The 19193-nt window shown below is 49.0% G+C and overlaps 1 protein-coding gene across 1 annotated transcript in view; it reads left to right on the forward strand.

Annotated features, from left to right (window-relative positions):
• LOC146813351 (ephrin type-B receptor 5-like) overlaps positions 1 to 19193 on the forward strand; it is a 377765-nt gene that overhangs the window by 303055 nt on the left and 55517 nt on the right. Inside the window, exon 14 of the mRNA XM_085620160.1 lies at positions 13455 to 13604. Within this exon, the coding sequence (XP_085476286.1) occupies positions 13455 to 13604 (150 nt within the window). The remainder of the gene's footprint in view (positions 1 to 13454; positions 13605 to 19193) is intronic.

Consider the following 19193-nt stretch of genomic DNA (forward strand, 5'->3'; position numbering starts at 1 on the left):
TGGCGAGGGAAAAGAAGCAGATCAACTACAAAGGCAATCAACTGGAATTCTATCCGGATTTCACGATGGCAGTGCAGCAGGCGAGGAAAGAATTCGGAGCGGTAAAAGAGAGGTTGCGCAATCTAAAAATCGAGTACGCAATGTTGTATCCCGCGCGCCTAAAAGTGAACCATGAAGGCCGAGTCACCATTTTACAATCACCGAAGGCAGCCCAAGACTTCCTCAAGCAATTACTAGCCAGGCGCAAAGAGCACCAGCGGACAATGCAAGAGAGCGACCAGGACTAAGTGACCACCGTGGGTATGTTGAAACTTGATAATGAAGCATCATACACTGGTAAGGTCTATCTATATATATACTCCTCTGGGATATTATAGACTGGACTGGGCGAACCCCAAACTAATGAACGGCTTGAAGTACGTTTGGACACTGGTGGACATGGGCTGCGAGGCGGGAGATCAGGTCGCAATTGTTGCTATTAAACTCTGGGCTGATGATAAGGGGACCAGTAAATATGATGTATTGTGGACACGCTGGGGGCTAAGAGTCTCAGGGAATGCTCATACATGCACGGCAGTGACCGTGGTATTGCGGGCTGGGATAGGTCTGCGAAATATCTGTGCGCTTGACCACATCCATTTCGGTGGATGACGATGTGTGCTCTAGGTGGATCCCCTGCACGGGAGCTCCCCAAACAAAGTTTGAGTTATGTGTTCATCAGATGAGGGGATATGGCTTTGGCATGGTTGGGGTGCTGAAGTGGGAGGTGGGGGGGTACAAGGGGGTTGGGACTTGTTGGTTTACAGACTAGGGCGCTTGAGACAAGTTGTTGAATCCACTGTGAATTTTTGGACTTATGTGATTATGTGGCTATGGGGGTATTGGTACATGGCTGCAGGATCTCAACTGTTGCATCTTACAGGGCACATAGACGCGTTTGCACAGCTATGACAGCACGACATAAACCATTGCACTTCCTAACGTGGAATGTCCGGGGTCTCAATAATCCCAAAAAAGTTAGACAGGTTTTTGCATACTTAGATAGACATGCGATAGATATTGCACTACTACAGGAAACGCACATAGCACCCACAGCTGGGTCAAAGCTGGGAAGCCGGTGGGCGGAGGCCACGCACGGATCCTCCTATTCATCATACGCTAGGGGTGTGATTATATTGGTAAAGAAGGGGATACAGTTCGATATTGACACCACGCTCACTGATGATACGGGGAGGTCGGTCCTCATCACGGGCAGAGTGCGGGGGCAACGAATAACCATACTCAACACATACGGTCCCAATGTGGACGACCCCGAGTTCTACCACAAGATCTGGCGCACGCTGTGTGAACTACCAGACGTGCCAGTGATATGGGGAGGAGACTTCAACCTTGCGCTGAATGACACGCTAGACAGGTCAGGCACTGCACAAGAGCCACATAGAAAGGCGGTCAGCAAAGTAACGGAGCTCATGATCGACAGGTGTCTGTTAGATATTTGGCGGGTCCGGAACCCGGCCGGCAAAGAGGCGACACATGTGTCGGCTGCTCATGGCAGTTGGTCACGCATAGACTATTGGCTAGGATCAGAGGAGATAATACACTGGGTGGATACCATTAAACACCTCCCCAGAACACTATCGGACCACAGTCCGGTCTTGCTGGCGCTGATGATCCCGCATTATGCACCGCCACCGTATAGCTGGAGATTCAACGCAAGGGCACTGTTGGACCCGAACTATAAGGAAACGTTAACTCAAGCTATAGAGGAATATTTCACTATTAATGTTCCCACACCGAAGGACAAGGGCCTATTATGGGAGGCGTTTAAGGCGACAGTTTGAGGCGTTTGCATTGATACAACTGCGGGCATACTAAAGGATATCAGACGACAGCTTACTATACGAGAAGATAAGATTAGCGACCTAGAACGTGAATATGCAAGCACACATGATTTGCGCCTGCTCGGTGACATTCGTGTTCTCCTCACGGAATACCAGACATATGCAGACGATGAATTAAAATATATTGGCAAGCGGCAGGAGGCGCGACGATATGGGGAGAGTGGCCGACCGAGCAACAGCCTAGCAGCAAAAATCTGTCACGGCAGACGACCGCAGGTAGTACGGGCGGTAAGAGATGACGAGGGCGAACTGCGGTCAGACATGCCAGGCATAGTGGCGGCATTCAAGAAAACGTATGCAGCTCTCTATGCATCGCAATCTAAGGTAACGTCGGAAGAGGTAATGGAGTACCTGGCGGATGTTGCGATTGCGTGGTTGTCAGACGCACAGAGGGAATACTTATCTGCGCCTATAACTGAGGAGGAGGTGACGGAGGTCATCAAATCTCTCCCTAACGGCAAAGCGCCGGGCCCGGATGGGTTTACAGGCGAGTTCTACAAAACATTCGCAGAAAAACTGGTGCCACATTTGGTGGACATGTACGGTGAGGCTCATGAACGACAGCGCCTGCCACCGTCCCTGCGAGAAGCCATGATTATAACCCTCTTAAAACCGGATAAAGACCCCGAATGCTGTGACTCGTATAGGCCGTTGTCCTTAATAAATGTCGATAATAAAATACTGGCCAAGCTCATAGCCATGAGGTTACAACCGCTTATGACTAAATTGGTATTGCCGGACCAGTCGGGATTCATCCCGACTAGGTCCACGGTTCATAACACCAGGACGCTCTTTGCATTGTCGCACTATTTGATTCCTGATACCAAGGCGGCGGCAGTGCTCCTTGATGCGGCGAAGGCCTTCGATTCCATCGAATGGCCGTACCTGCAAACGATTCTGCAACGCATGGGCTTCCCACAGATTTTCCTCCAGGGGATACAGTTACTGTACACGGCACCCACCGCCTGTATTAAGGTCAATAACTACATCTCTGACCCAATACGCATCGCGCGGGGCACGAGGCAGGGCTGCCCACTGTCGCCCCTGCTTTTTGCGTTGGAGCTGGAACCCTTAGCATGTCTAATTCAGCAAAAACATCACTACTCGGCGCTGCAGTTTCCACAGCGGCCGTTACACATCTCGTTATATGCGGACGACATGGTACTCTATGTCCGTGACCCTGAGCTCAACCTGAACCCCTTGCTGAGGGAATATATCCGATTCGGACGACATTCAGGCCTAAAAATAAACTGGTCTAAATCCCTAATAGTACCGCTAACGGACACCACAAATCCGTGCGACGTGGATTACCCATTGGAATGGCAGTCGGAACCGGTGAGATACTTGGGTGTCTGGTACCATCGAGACCCGGAAGTGGTGATTCGTACAAACTACGGTAGAGCGCTGGCGACATTAGAAGAAAAAGTAGAGCGTTGGATTCAGTTGCCACTGTCCCTGGCGGACCGCTTGGCTGTGGTAAAGATGGTCGTGCTGCCGAAGTTGTTGTATTTATTTAACAATATTCCGATTCAGCCCCCACTCGAGGTGTTCCGTAGGATATCCACCCTGGTTCTTCGCCTGGTGTGGGCAGGCAGACACGCTAGAATCGGAATGCGCGCTCTTACGCTACCTTATGCCAAAGGGGGATTTAGGATCCCTGACTTCCTCCTGTATTATTTATGCGCGCAGGCCCAGCATGCCCACGTGTGGTACCACCCAGTTCCTTACTTGACGCATACAGCGATAGAAGAGGGAGATGCACACCCGATACCTTTAGACGCCATCCTACCACACCAAAGACCACCGTTACATAATCGTGATATCAACACTATTGACACAACTGCTAAAGCGTGGAAAACCATGGGTAGGAAGGCGGGCAAACTGACACTATATGCACCGGCGATGCCGATACACCATCATCCGGAGCTGTCGGTCACTCGGGAGGAGGTGGGTATGGGACTGCTTAGACAGGTGGGGCTTGTCACAATGGGCGACCTCTATGAGCAAGGGGCGTTTAGACCACTCACAGACCTGACATTTATAAGTAATCAAACACTACTATTCCAATTCACATATCATAGACTACAGGGTGCACTGAAAGCGCTTTATCCGTCACACCCAGAGGAGCCACCGGCGATGGCTACATTGCAACTGCTGATCACGACTGACACGGCCACACATATGGTTTCGAGACTATACACCTCACTGCAAGAGGACATAGCGGGAAATACAGATGATGCAAAGGGTAAATGGAGCGGTGACTTGGAAGAGCCTTTGACAGAGGAAGAGTGGGCTACAGCCTGCTCCCTCACTGGTATTCTAACACCTAACGGAGGCCTGCGTATGATACATTACAAGTACTTACATCGCACATATTACACCCCGGTAAAACTTTACAAATATGGGCTGCGGGCGGATTCCAGATGCTGCCGCTGTGGGATGGACAACGCAGATTTCGCACATTTGGCATGGTACTGCAATGAGATAGCTGGATACTGGGTGGAGGTCACACGAACGGTGGGGAAAATGGTAGAGGCAACGATAAATTGTGATATTAAAACCTGTCTGCTGGGACTGATACCGGGGATAAGGGCGAATAAGAGAAAATTCTGTGCGGTGGCATTGCTAATGGCCAAGAGAAGGGTGTCGTTGTGCTGGGGCGGAAGAAGGGCACCTCAGACTAGACAATGGTTACAGGATTTGACATACTGTAAAGAAACGTTACAAACGTACGAGGAGGAGCTACCAATGGGATCTCGGCCCAGAGACTACTGGCACTATCTGGTGCAATACTTGCAAGCCTACCCGATTGCCTAAATGTAGCTATATGCTGGACTTGTGCTTACGGAGATTTACAGCCTTGGAACACTCTCGATCAAAAGTGGATGACGAATGTTGATGCGCCACAGTATGTATGTTTCAGAGTTGTTGACATTGTATGTCATTGTATTGGTATTAAAATGTCAATAACAAAAAGAAAAAAGAAAAGAAAAAAAAGAAAAGCACAAGAAGCTGCCAGGCAGTACTTCATTTGTTCTAAGGTTGTGGTGCTGAATACCAAAGATACGTAGACTTGATTTCAGCTCATGCCTCTTTAATCCACCACCATATACTTTCTGCCTCTTTATCCCACTCTTACAAAATCTTTTTCATCCTGGCTTTCTCCCCGCCACTGTTTTCCATCTTTCTCTTCTTCCTATTTTTCCCCTTCCCCCTTTTGTGTTTGTATCTCTCTTGCTTGGATTGATTTGAAAAATAAGTACTAGCCCCCACAAACCAGTCCTGGCGTGCCCTACCCGCAACAACCAACTTGAATTAAGTATTGCCACCAGGGTTCTCTACATAATGACACGAGGCTCTCCTACCTAACAGATTCATAAGGCCTAAGCTGCTAGGCCGCTTTACAGAATGACACCTGGCCCTTGAATGTGAGAGGGACACATGGCCTAAGCTGCCAGGGCTCTTTACATGATAGCACCAGTCCCTAGTATCTGAGATAGGTATAAGGGCTAAGATGCCAGGGCTCTTTACACAATAGCACCAGTCCCTAGTATCTGAGAGAGGCGCATGGCATAAGCTGCCAGGGCTCTTTACATGATGCCACTAGTCTTTAGTATCTGAGATAGGCACAATACCTTACCTGCCAGGGCACTTTACATGATGCCACCAGTCCATAGGGTCTGAGAGAGGCTCAAGGCCTAAGCTGCCAGATCTCTTTATATGATGGCATCAGTCCCTAGTATCTGAGAGAGGCACAAGGTATAGGCTGCCAGGGCTGTTTACATGATGGCATCAATCTCTAGCTTAGCAATCGCTTCCCATACCTCCGCTGTAGTAATCTCTGCCTCCAGGCTCTCTCGCTCCTCCTCGTCTAGACTGGGGGTCTCAACCTCCTCTAAATACTGAGTGATCTCGGCCGTCGTGCCTAGTTCTCTAGCCCCATAAAAGTCCTCATAATAATCTGCAAATGTCTGTGCTATCTGAGCGTCGGTTCTACTGGGCCGGCCATCTGCGCCCATCACCTGATCAACCCACCTCGCCTCCTGTTCTCTGCGACTCAGCCATGCCAGCAGTTTCCCCGACTTATCCCCTACGTCATATAATCTATGGTGAGTTGCCAGTGCCTGCATCCTGGCCTCGTTACTCGTCATTTCCTTACTGCCGCTGGGCGTCCAGCACTCGTCGGAGCGCGGGAGCCCCCCTGTCCATGACATGTTGCTGTTCCAGTTCCAGGATACGCGTTTCAAGGTCCCTAATACCCCCCTGTTGAGTTCTCCTGTCCTCAGCTATCCTATTTTGTATCTTATCGGAGGGACTGCCTTCATGGCCTCCCAGATCGTCACTCCCGACTCCGCGGAGCCCAAATTGTCTGCCAGATAGACTTTCACGTCTGCCCTGAGTCCCTGTAAGAGGTCCCTATTCTGTAGATCCCATGCAGCCAGTCTCCACCTCCCGGCCTTCGCCCCGAGTCTCAGTCCCAACTTCACCAACAGCGGCGAGTGGTCTGAGATGCCACGTGCCAGGAATTCCGCTCGGCTCATTACGTCCAGCGAATGGCGGGGTAGGAAGACGTAATCCAATCTGGAGTACACCTTGTGTGCCCCTGAGAAATACGAGTACCCCTTAGTCTCTGGGTGAAGCCATCTCCAGGCGTCCGTCAGCCCTACCGTATCAATAAATCGTGCTAGATGGGAGTGCACCGAAAGGGCCAGTTGTTCCCCGGACCTATCCAATGTGGGGTGCATCACGTCGTTAAAGTCACCACCCACCACGTGCTGTGAGTCCGGCGTGCTCATAATGATGTCAGTCACCCGTGCAAGGGTTCTTGCCTGTAGCCTAGGGGGTGCATACACTGACACCACCGTCATCTTCTGGCATCTCCATGTCCCCGTCACTCCGACATATGTACCTTGTGGGTCCGACCAGGTTTCTGTAACTATGAAAGGGGGGGATTTCCTCACTAGAATGGCCACCCCTCTAGATCCCGACGTGTACCCTGCATGTGCCAGTACCTTGTACGCCCCTCTAGCCAAGAATCCGCATTGTGTCCCCTGTAGATGTGTTTCCTGCAGCAATACTATATCAAGGGCCCTCCGTTTAACTAAGGCCATGACCAGTCCCCTCTTTATCTTTGTACCCAGTCCATTTACATTCCAGGTGAGGATTTTGACCGATCTATCATCTCGTTCTCCTGTCCCGGGGACGCCCCTCCTATCAGAAGACATCAAACTGGGTCAAAACATGTCCCGGCAGGTCCCCTTTGTAGGGCCTATAGGTGTCGTGGACCTTTTCATCTGCGGCATGCTTAAAAACAAGAACCAGAACCTCAAACCCCCCCACCCTCTGAACACTCCCACCCTTCCCCAACCAGCGCACCCCAAGAATACACCCCACCCAATCCCCTCCCCGTCCAGACCCATCGCCATCCTAACGACAGAGATACAGCTGTTCAGGTGAAGGAGGTCTGTCGCCCACCCTCTATTAACCTCGTTACGAACTTGCCCGCTTCACCCTTATGCAAACATTTTTTACCCACAGCATAAACCACAACATAAAACTGAAGAAACAATAGCACAATATAAGACTGCCCATCTACTGTTAAAATAAACCGTGATAGAAAAAGGGGGGAAAAAACGAGGGAGGGGGGCAGACAACTACTTGCGTGCTCTCAGCTACAGCGTCCACGATTGGCTGACCCATTGTGTCCCTTCATCACGAGTTGGAATCCTGCGGTTCTCCCCTCGAGGTCTCTGTGTCTTGCGTTTGTCCCTGCTCCATGTATTTTATGGCGGCCACCAGAGGATGCATTGATCGTCCTTCCAGGTTCTCCCCTTCCGAGGCGGCATCACCAGGTTCATCTTCCCCCTCTGAACGCGCCTTCTCTGCCAGGCAGCGAAAGCACGAGCCTGTCAACCGGACCGAGTCGAGGGAGGTTGCACTGTTCCGTCTCCTTCCCCGGTATCCAGAGGCCCCGTACGGGGTGGCCATCAAGTCCCGGCCGCTTTGCCGTCGCCACACTCGCTGCAGCCTCGGTGATCTTCGGGAGTCTCCCCCAGGGTACTCCCGTGCTGGTGTTCCCTGGTCCGCCGTCGACCTTCTGTCTACAGGTGGGCGTTCCTCCAGCCACTGCCAGGCCTCTTCTGGAGAATTAAAAAAATAGGACTTTTCCTTGTAGATCACTTTCAGCTTTGCAGGGAATAACAGCATATATTGTATTTGAAGCGCTCTTAGCTTGGCTATAACTGAGTCAAAGGTCCGCCGTTGCTTTTGTACCTCCTGGCTGTAATCCGAGAAAATCATAATATGCGCGTTCTCGTGTCGGATGACCCCAAGTTTCCGAGCTTCTCGTAGTATCATGTCGCGGTCCAAAAAGTTCAGGAAGCGAGCAATGACTGGCCTCGGCCGTGCCCTAACTGGCGGTCTCGCCATCAGTGCTCTATTGGCCCTCTGAATTACAAAGCAAGTGGAGAGTTTGTCTTTCGGGAATGTGCGTAACAGCCATGAGTGGAGAAACTCCGCCATATTTGGTCCCTCAATTCCTTCCCTAAAGCCTACAAAACGGAGGTTGTTACGTCTTGCCCTATTTTCGGCAACGTCCACCTTCCATAGGAGTTGCTTGTGAGAGGCTTTGAGATCCACTAGGTCTTCCTTCAGGGCCTGCACAGTGTCCTCCCCTATCCTGGTCTCTGCATTTGTGACGCGTTCAGCGAAATTGCGGAAATCCTGTCGCAGGAGCGTCACCTCCGTCCCCACCTCCCTGATTTTGTTTTCAAGGGCCTCACGGGACACTTTAATGGCATTCATTAAAAGGGATGTGTCCGATTTTGTCCCACTCGGTTCCGACTCCACCGGCGGAGGGGCCATTGCATACCTGTCTAGTGTGCCCTGTTCGGGGGGCCTGGGGTCCAGGGTTTTCCTGCCCATTGTGGGCTGCATTGCCGTTGTGCCTTCCCTGGTCGTTCTTTGTACCGGACCACCGTCGTACAGGGGTCTTGGTGCCCTCGCCGTCAGTCTCCTCTCGACTTGGCACCAAGCCGCGCCGTCCGAGTCCGCAGCACACCCCACCTTCACATCCCCCAGGTCTCAGACACCAGTCCGGGGCCGATGTGGTTCTCCCCAGCACCCCGTCCAACGCAGACAACCAGGGCTCCTGTTGCAGCACTCAGCCACCCACCGATGCAGGGTGGGTGGGGGAGAAGGGTGTGGGAGGTCTCACCGTCGCTTGTCCGTCCGCCGCCACTCTCGTCCTGCGCCCCGGCCCTCTACGCTTCTCCAGGGCCCTCCACTGAGCGCTCCAGTTGCCTTCCCAGGCTTCAGGATGTCACCGTTCCCTGGGGAAGGGGGGGACCCCCACTGACCTTCTGTCCCAGGCGCTTGCCCTCTGCGGTGCCACCGTACTTCCTCTGTCCTGGGATGCCCCCTGCACAGACTCCTGCCTCTCAGGCCTGTTGACCTCTGTCCTCACGCTATCGCCATGGCAGTGTCGGGCCTTCAACCGCAGCAGTCTTCACTGCGGCGTCACCGGTGGGGGAAGGGGGGGGCCAGATGTCGTGTTCCGGCCGGTGCCAGCGGGCAGGCAGCTCACCCTCAGCCAGATGGGTGACGAATCGGCGAGAGCTCCACCACCCAGCCTCCGCCGTCTTTGACCCCTAGGGGGGGGCACTCTCTTCCCCCAAGCCGCAGTCCAGGCAGATCACTCCGTGCAGCACCAGGTCCTGGCCGTGCCCGCACTTCTCAGGACCCACGCCACTAAACGGGGGCTGGCGTTTTCAGTGTGCCAGCTTGGGTCAGGGGCCCGCTCGATCCCAACGAGCCCTGGTGCTCATGTCTTCCTCTCCACCTCTCACTCCTTCAGGTCTCGCCGGGCCCACAGTCCACTTCCGCAGCCCGCACCGGTCCGGATCCCTAAAGCAGGCAGCCGCGTTCCAGCCACGCCCCTCTTTCTGCAATTACTGTACATGTTTTACATAATTGTCTATGAATATCACCTGTTGAGACACTGTTGTATACAATGTCAAGCCCACCAGGGCTATTTACATATTGGTGCCAGACCTTGGTATGTCCTAGAGGCAGAAGCTCCAAGCCAACAAAGACCCTGCAAAATGGCACCAGGCCCTACTATCTAAGAAAAGCTCAAGAAGCTGCCAGGCAGTGCTTCATTTGTTCTAAGGTTGTGGTGCTGAATACCAAAGATACGTAGACTTGATTTCAGCTCATGCCTCTTTAATCCACCACCATATACTTTCTGCCTCTTTATCCCACTCTTACAAAATCTTTTTCATCCTGGCTTTCTCCCCGCCACTGTTTTCCATCTTTCTCTTCTTCCTATTTTTCCCCTTCCCCCCTTTGTGTTTGTATCTCTCTTGCTTGGATTGATTTGAAAAATAAGTACTAGCCCCCACAAACCAGTCCTGGCGTGCCCTACCCGCAACAACCAACTTGAATTAAGTATTGCCACCAGGGTTCTCTACATAATGACACGAGGATCTCCTACCTAACAGATTCATAAGGCCTAAGCTGCCAGGCCGCTTTACAGAATGACACCTGGCCCTTGAATGTGAGAGGGACACATGGCCTAAGCTGCCAGGGCTCTTTACATGATAGCACAAGTCCCTAGTATCTGAGATAGGTATAAGGCCTAAAATGCCAGGGCTCTTTACACAATAGCACCAGTCCCTAGTATCTGAGAGAGGCGCATGGCATAAGCTGCCAGGGCTCTTTACATGATGGCACTAGTCTTTAGTATCTGAGATAGGCACAAGGCCTTACCTGCCAGTGTACTTTACATGATGCCACCAGTCCATAGGGTCTGAGAGAGGCTCAAGGCCTAAGCTGCCAGATCTCTTTATATGATGGCATCAGTCCCTAGTATCTGAGAGAGGCACAAGGTATAGGCTGCCAGGGCTGTTTACATGATGGCATCAGTCTCTAGTATCTGAGAGAGGCCCAAGGCATAAGCTGCCTGGGCTCTTTACAAGATGGCACCAGTCCCTATTATCTGAGAGAGGCACAAGGCATAAGCTGCCAGGGCTCTTTACACAATGGCACCAGTCCCTGGTATCTGAGAGAGGCACAAGGCATAAGCTGCCAGGGCTCTTTACACAATGGCACCAGTCTCTAGTATTTGAGAGAGGCACAAGGCCTAAGCTGCCAGGGCTGTTTACATGATGGCATCAGTCTCTATTATCTGAGAGAGGCACAAGGCCTAAGCTGCCAGGGCTGTTTACATGATGGCATCAGTCTCTATTATCTGCGAGAGGTCCAAGGCATAAGCTGCCAGGGCTGTTTACATGATGGCATCAGTCTCTATTATCTGCGAGAGGTCCAAGGCATAAGCTGCCTGGGCTCTTTACACAATGCCACTAGTCCCTAGTATCTTAGAGAGGCACAAGGCATAAGCTTCCAGGGCTCTTTACACAATGGCACCAGTCCCTATTATCTGGGAGAGGCACAAGGCATAAGCTGCCAGGACTATTTACACAATGGCACCAGTCTCAAGTATCTTAGAGAGGCACAAGGCATAAGCTGCCACGGCCCTTTACACAATGGTGCCAGTCCCTAGTATCTGAGAGAGGCACAAGGCATAAGTTGCCAGGGCTCTTTACATGATGGCAACAGTCTTTAGTGTCTGAGAGAGGCCAGGACTATTTACACAATGGCACCAGTCTCAAGTATCTGAGAGAAGCACAAGGCATAAGCTGCCACGGCTCTTTACACGATGGTGCCAGTCCCTAGTATTTGAGAGAGGCACAAGGCATAAGCTGCCAGGGCTCTTTACACAATGGCACCAGTCTCTAGTATTTGAGAGAGGCACAAGGCCTCAGCTGCCAGGGCTGTTTACATGATGGCATCAGTCTCTATTATCTGCGAGAGGTCCAAGGCATAAGCTGCCTGGGCTCTTTACACAATGCCACTAGTCCCTAGTATCTTAGAGAGGCACAAGGCATAAGCTTCCAGGTCTCTTTACACAATGGCACCAATCCCTATTATCTGAGAGAGGCACAAGGCATAAGCTGCCACAGCTCTTTACACAATGGTGCCAGTCCCTAGAGTTTGAGAGAGGCACAAGGCATAAGTTGCCAGGGCTCTTTACATGATGGCACCAGTCTTTAGTGTCTGAGAGAGGCCAGGGCTATTTACACAATGGCACCAGTCTCAAGTATCTGAGAGACGCACAAGGCATAAGCTGCCACGGCTCTTTACACGATGGTGCCAGTCCCTAGTATTTGAGAGAGGCACATGGCCTAAGCTGCCAGGGCTCTTTACATGATAGCACCAGTCCCTAGTATCTGAGATAGGTATACGGCCTAAGATGCCAGGGCTCTTTACACAATAGCACCAGTCCCTAGTGTCTGAGAGAGGCGCATGGCATAAGCTGCCAGGGCTCTTTACATGATGGCACTAGTCTTTAGTATCTGAGATAGGCACAAGACCTTACCTGCCAGGGCACTTTACATGATGCCACCAGTCCCTAGGGTCTGAGAGAGGCTCAAGGCCTAAGCTGCCAGATCTCTTTAGATGATGGCATCAGTCCCTAGTATCTGAGAGAGGCACAAGGTATAGGCTGCCAGGGCTGTTTACATGATGGCATCAGTCTCTAATATCTGAGAGAGGCCCAAGGAATAAGCTGCCAGGGCTCTTTACACAATGGCACTAGTTCTTAGTATCTGAGAGAGTCATCAGGCCTAAGCTGCCAGGGCTCTTTACATGATGGCATCAGTCCCTAGTATCTGAGAGAGGCACAAGTCTGACCTGCCCACCTTTATCACCAGACATCAGCAGCTGAGACACTTCTCGTGGTGAGGCTAAACACTGCATAGGCAGGTATGTTTGGAGAGTTGGCACAATTTTTTTTTAATTTTTCTAGAAATATTTCAGACCTTACAGAGGATACACATATTTGAGGTTCATTTTGTATGTTCTATACAGCAAAAACATACTCAAAAGAATTAAAGACGTGAGTCCAGCAGGTTCAGAACAACAGACAAAATCAAGAAAGTATAGATAATATTTCTAACACACAACGCTCAGTATTGAAAGGGATTTGAAAATGGGAAGAACCCTGAAGGTGAGCAAAAAATATGCCGGCAATTATCACTTGAGTGAGTGAAAGCAAAAGCATTCTGGGACTATTCACAGAAAGTTATAAAATATTCCTAAACGCTCTTGAAAGTCTAGAGACTGCAGTTCAGCTTGTAAATAATGTCCCATCAGAGACCTGAGTAAGAAGTGCACCGAACAAGCCTTCAACAATTTCTTTTAAATGTGGATTGCCAGGCTGCTAGTGAATTAGGCTCTTGTGGTCCATAACCCTGCCACCATTCTAGCACTCATTCATAAACTCTCGGAATCATTGGGATAGCTAGTAGCTGGGAAGGCGATTTCCCCCTTCACGTGGCCCCTGACTTACCAAACCAGGCTGCTACATTTATCAGACTCCCTCCTTTGTTTCATGGTTCATTGAAAAAAAGGTTAACATAACATTCCTTGCTCTCATCTACCTAGAGGGTCAAGACTGATGCACTACCCTTGCTTTTCATCTTCTCTTGACAGGGGGGTAAACTGACCATCAGGTGGACTGCGGCTGAAGCCATCCAGTACCACAAGTTCACCACCGCCAGTGATGTCTGGAGCTACGGCATCCTCATGTGGGAGGTGATGTCCTTCGGCGAGAGGCCCTACTGGGACATGTCCAACCAGGAAGTAAGTTATTGAAGTTTGGAATGTGCCTCATGCACTCAAAAGGCAAATGTCTGTCCTTTGGAATGCAGTATTGTAATCCGCTACAGATGCTTATTTGATATGCAGGAAAATAGTTGAAGGATGTTAGGCAACAAAGGCGCCCATTGTGAATGTAAACTTTCATATGAGTAAATCTACATGTGTAAGTTTACCCTTACACTTTTGAGTAACTTTACTACTTCGGGCTATTCCCAATTTCCAACTGTAAAGTTACATAAAGTGGAGCCATACCTGTCCCCCGCCTGAAACAGAATGTAAGATCAAATATGACCCTAAAATTAATACTTGTGGTAACTTAATGACTGCATTGGATGTTCTAAACACTGAAATGTTATAGTATTACTAACTTATTTTAAATAATAATATTTAGAAAATATTACATTTAAACTAAAATTATATTTCTGAAATGTTGAAGGCAGTCCCTCTAAACTAGAAAAATCTGGATTATTATTATGTATTTGTGATGGATAAAATTAATTAACAAGAATTTAAATATTAATGTTAAAATAAATATTGCGTTTAAGGTAAATGAAATATTTTAAAACAAATTCATAATTTTAATTGTAATAATATTTTTGAACAACTTCAATTATTTAATACATTTTTTATTTCCTATGGTGTTTATTTTAAGTCCCTACCTCCATTATTTTCTGCAGGAGGGGTTGCAGTAACTGAGAGTGGTCATGGGTAGTGCTGGACTTACTCCAGCTCTAAAATAGAGAACATTTACTAATTGCACACTCCCAGGACATTGCAGTTTGCTATGGCTTGGCTGGAGAAATTACCGTTCCCGCCAAGCCATAGCAAACTCCTCTGTGCTTCGAGTAAGCGAGAGCATGTAAAATGGTCTTGCTTACTCAACATGGAGGAGAATTGCTTTTGGACAGAGGTAGCTGCATGTTCAGCAGCTCCCTCTGTCCAAAAGCAATGCCAGCTTCTGCAGGACACGGGGAGCCTGCAGGGACCACAGGGGCCTTCAGGCTCCTTACGTGGTGCCTATTGTGGGCAGGCCCCAGGGGATGGGGACCATGGTCAAAATCAGCATGGTAGGGGGCTGTGTGGCCCCCTCCCATTATTTAAATAAATAAAAGGCCAGGGGATGGTGTACCCGGGGCTGAAATTGGCTCGGGTAAAAGTTCTGCGGCCCACCTCACCCATTGAAAAAAGGCCTGGCCCTGGGGGTTTTGGTCCCCAGGGCCGAAAATGGCTCAGGGAAGGGGGGCCATGAAGCCCCCCTCCCTTCATTTTTTTTTTATTACAAAAAAAAATCTGGCAAGTTGCCAGAGGCCACGTCCATTCCAAAAACGTACCTTCTGGCACACTACTAGTTGGGGAATGAAGATCACTTTACTACTGCAGGACCAAGAAGCCTTCCTGGTACCTCCTGTAAGTCCTACACAGTGGGATTCCTGAGAGGACATCCCACTTGGAGGCCTTGCCACCTTTCTCCACCACTTGACAGGTTCAGGAATGAATTCCACTTTACTTCCCAGGGCCTCAGGATTAAAGAGGACTTTTTCCACCAACCACTAGTGTGCCAGGAGGTGTATTTGCAGAGTGTTGGCGAAAGGGGGCATGGCCTTTGACAACCTCTTAGCAATCTAGCTTTGTGGGAGTTACTGGAGGTAACAGGAGGGGTAGTTGGCCCCCAAGGACCCTCAAGAGCCAAGGGGACTTCATCCCCCAACTAGTAGTGCGCCAGGAGGTGTGTTTGCAGAGTGGTGGAGAAAGGGGGCATGGTCACTGAAAACCTCCCAGCAATCCCGCTGTGTAAGAATTACTGGAGGTAACAGGAGGGGTAGTTGGCCCCCAAGGACCCTCAAGAGCCAAGGAGACTTCATCTCCCAACTAGAAGTGTGCCAGGAGGCGGGTTTGCAGAGTGAATGAGAAAGGGGGCGTGGCCACCAATAACCTCTCTGTTAACCCACGGTGTGGGACTTGCTGGAGGCAACATGAGTGGTAGTTGGCTCCTAAGGACCCTCAATAGCCAAGGGGAATTTACCCCCACTTGTAGTTCGCCAAAAGGATTGTTTGCAGAGCGGTGGAGAAAGAGGGCCTGGCCTGCTACCAGGTTTCTTCAATCCTGCTGTGTGGGACTTACTGGAGGCAACAGGAGGTGTAATTGGCCCCCCTAGATGTCCTTGTGGGCCAGCTACTTCTCCTGTTACCACCAGTAAGTCCCACACAGTGGTATTGCTAAGAGGTCGTCAGAGGCCATGTCCCCTTTCTCCACCACTCTGCAAATGCGGCTCCTGGTGCACTGTTGGTTGGGGGATAAAGTCCACTTTACTCCTGTGTGACCTTGGGGGCCAAGAAGCCCTCCTGATACTTCGTGTAAGTCCTACACAGTGGGTTTCCTGAGAGGTGGTTTGAGGCCCGCCCACTTTATCCACCACTCTGCAAAAGGGACTACTACTTAAAATACCATAGAAATTCACTAAAAAAAACAAAGGTTACAAGGACTTTATAGTTTGAAATTAGAATTTAAAAAACCTTGGAAATTCATTGAAGAAAACAAAGGTAACAGGGACGTTATAGTTAGGCTCAGGATTCACTTGTACAAAATCAATTAAATTCAGTCATTATAGTTAGTGAGCTAACTACGACTCATGCTCCCACAATGCACTTCTTATGACCTTACATAGTATATCACTCACTACATGGTCGGTGACATCACTGATGCCATTACTGATGGCATCTCAAATGACATCAGTGATGACATCATCCACAGAATCTCTGTCACATCTACTCACACCCCAATATAACCTTTCATACACCCACTCCAACTTCCACACCACCATTCTCAAACCCCTTCACACACCCATACCAGTACCTACACAGCCATTCACTGATTCATAGATCAAGACTTACATCCACTCGCTCACACATACAGCCACTCATACACCCATTCACTCACTATTACAGCCTCTGACATATCCACTCATACACCCAAACAGCCACTCACACACTGTCAGTCACCCATAGAGCTTCTCACACTCCTACTCACTCACCCATAGAGTCAATCACACAGCCACTTACTCACCCATACAGTTACACACATACTCACTCACTCATATAGATGCTAACACATACTCACTCACCTGCACAGTCACTGACACAAGCAAACACTCACACAGACAGCCACTTTCATATTCACTCACCCATACAGTCACTCACATTCCCAATCACTCACCATTACTGCCTTTCACATACCCAGTTACTAACCCATATGCCACTGACATGCATCACTCACTGACATAACCATAAAAACACTCACTCACCCATCCAGCCCCTCACGCATGCACTCACTAACCCATACAGCCATTGACTCACCCACGCACTCATCTATACAGACAGTCACACACACCCTCACCCAACCAGACAGACACTCAGACACACAAAAAGGTACTCAGACAACCAAACGCTCACCCATACAGAAACTCACATACTCACTCACACACCCATACAGTCACTTAGACACCAACTGACAGATAGATACAGATATTCACACAACTAGTCACTCACCCACCTGAAATTCACTAAGACACCTAATCACTCATTTATACAGTCAGTCCCGCACCCACTGAATCATCCAAAAAGGCACTCATACACCTACTGATTCACCAATACACCTTGGTATATGTATTTAAGACTTATACACTTTTCAAAAACACTCACAGTCACTGGATGATGTCATCAGTAATGTAATTTGAGACGTCATGAGTGATGTGTTCAGTGATGTCACTGACCATGTCATGAGTGATGTAATATGTGAGATCATAAGCAGTGCATTGCAGGAGCGCGAGTTATAGTTAGATCTAACTATAAGGGCTGAATTTCACCGGTTTCATACGAGTTAAACTTGATCCTAATTATAACATCTCTGTAACCTTTCATTTTTTTTGTGAATTTTTAAGATTTTCCTTACTCCATTTCGTAACTATAATGTCCATGTAACCTTTGTTTTTTTCAGTGATAGTTATAGTTACAACCCAGTTTCCATGGGAAAAGCATTTTTTGATTTGCTATTAACTTTGGCGTCGTTTGACAAATCTTCGCAAAATTCTCCAAAAAAAAGTATATCCAGGTCAGCTACTATCCTGAAAGTTTGGGGGTGATTCGTCAAGTGGGGGCTGAGAAAAAACATGTTTTCCCCATGTTAATTTCCATAGGAAATTTTGTGACGAGCTACAGCCCGAACTGCTGAACAGAATTACCCCAAATTTGGCAGAAAGGTAGAGCTTCGTTCAGAAAGCGACCTTTATTTTAAATGGTGTAAATCCGTTCAGTAGTTTTTGTGAAATTCAAAGAATAAGAGTCAAAAAATCAATTTCCCATAGGAAACTTTGTGCAAGGCTAGAGCCAAAACTACTGAATGGAATTACCCCAAATTTGGCATAAAGTTAGTGCTTGGATCAGAAAGTGACCTTTTTTTTTTTAAATGGTGTAAATCTGTTCAGTAGTTGCTGTGAAATTAGAAAAATAAAAGTTTCGATATCTGGGCGAAGCCTAAGTCCTCTGTACGAGCTTCACTGTGATTGGCTGTCAACACTCCAAACCAGGAAGTGTTGGAAGCCATCTTGTGACTCGGTAGAAGCGAGTCAGCAGAAAACAGAGAAACAAAGGTATAAAACAAGAGAAGGGGGCAGGGTAGAAACACCCTGACCCCCTAGGCCTGCTAAGGGGGTCCCAGAAGGACCCTCAGGGCCAAAGAAAGCATTTAAAAAACATATATATATCGGCGCAATTCACGCTGGGGTCGCGGGTTTCCAGGTTTTATTTTAAGGAGACCCCAGGGTGGGCCAGGTCCCGGGGCATTTTCTAAAAAATAATAGCAGGGGCTCGCTGGGGCTGCGGGGGCCCACTGGGGTCCCCAGCAGAGCCGGGGCTTCACTCATATTAGGAGGAGGTTGCACGGCCCCCCTCCTGGAGTCCTCCATGTGCTTATAACATTGGCGTTGTTTGACAAATCTTTACTAAATTTTCCAAAAAGTTTCTCTTTTTTGATCAGCTCCTATCTTGATAGTTTAGTGGTGTATTGAGGATGTACAAGGTTGGTTGCTGATTGGAAGCAAGTTTATTGCGAGATATTTGCACCCACGACTGGAGCCATCCAGCTGCAAAGACATATTACAGGGTGATTGGTCAAGGGGGGGCTGAGAAAAAAGGGGGACTGAAAAAGTGTTTACTCAATGCATTTTCCATAGGAAACTTTAGACAAAGCTACAGGTCAAACTGCTGAACGAAATTATGCCAAATTTGGCAGGGAGAAAGGTCTTGGTCCAGAAAGCGCGGTTTTGTTGAAATGGTGTAAATCCGTTCAGTAGTTTTTGAGATACTAAAGGAAAAAAAGATATATATATCTGGATGGTGCCTAACTCCAGAGCACGAGCTGCCTCTGATTGGCTGTTAACACTTCAAACCAGGAAGTGTTCTCTGATTGGCTGTTAACGCTTCAAACCAGGAAGTGTTAGCAGCCATCTTGTGCCTCGCAATGAGTGAAAATATAAAAGAAAGGTCCCGGGGGCAATTTAATATACCGGAGCTCTG

The sequence above is a fragment of the Triturus cristatus genome, chromosome 7 (genome assembly GCF_964204655.1).
Source record: "Triturus cristatus chromosome 7, aTriCri1.1, whole genome shotgun sequence".
Lineage (NCBI taxonomy): Eukaryota > Metazoa > Chordata > Amphibia > Caudata > Salamandridae > Triturus > Triturus cristatus.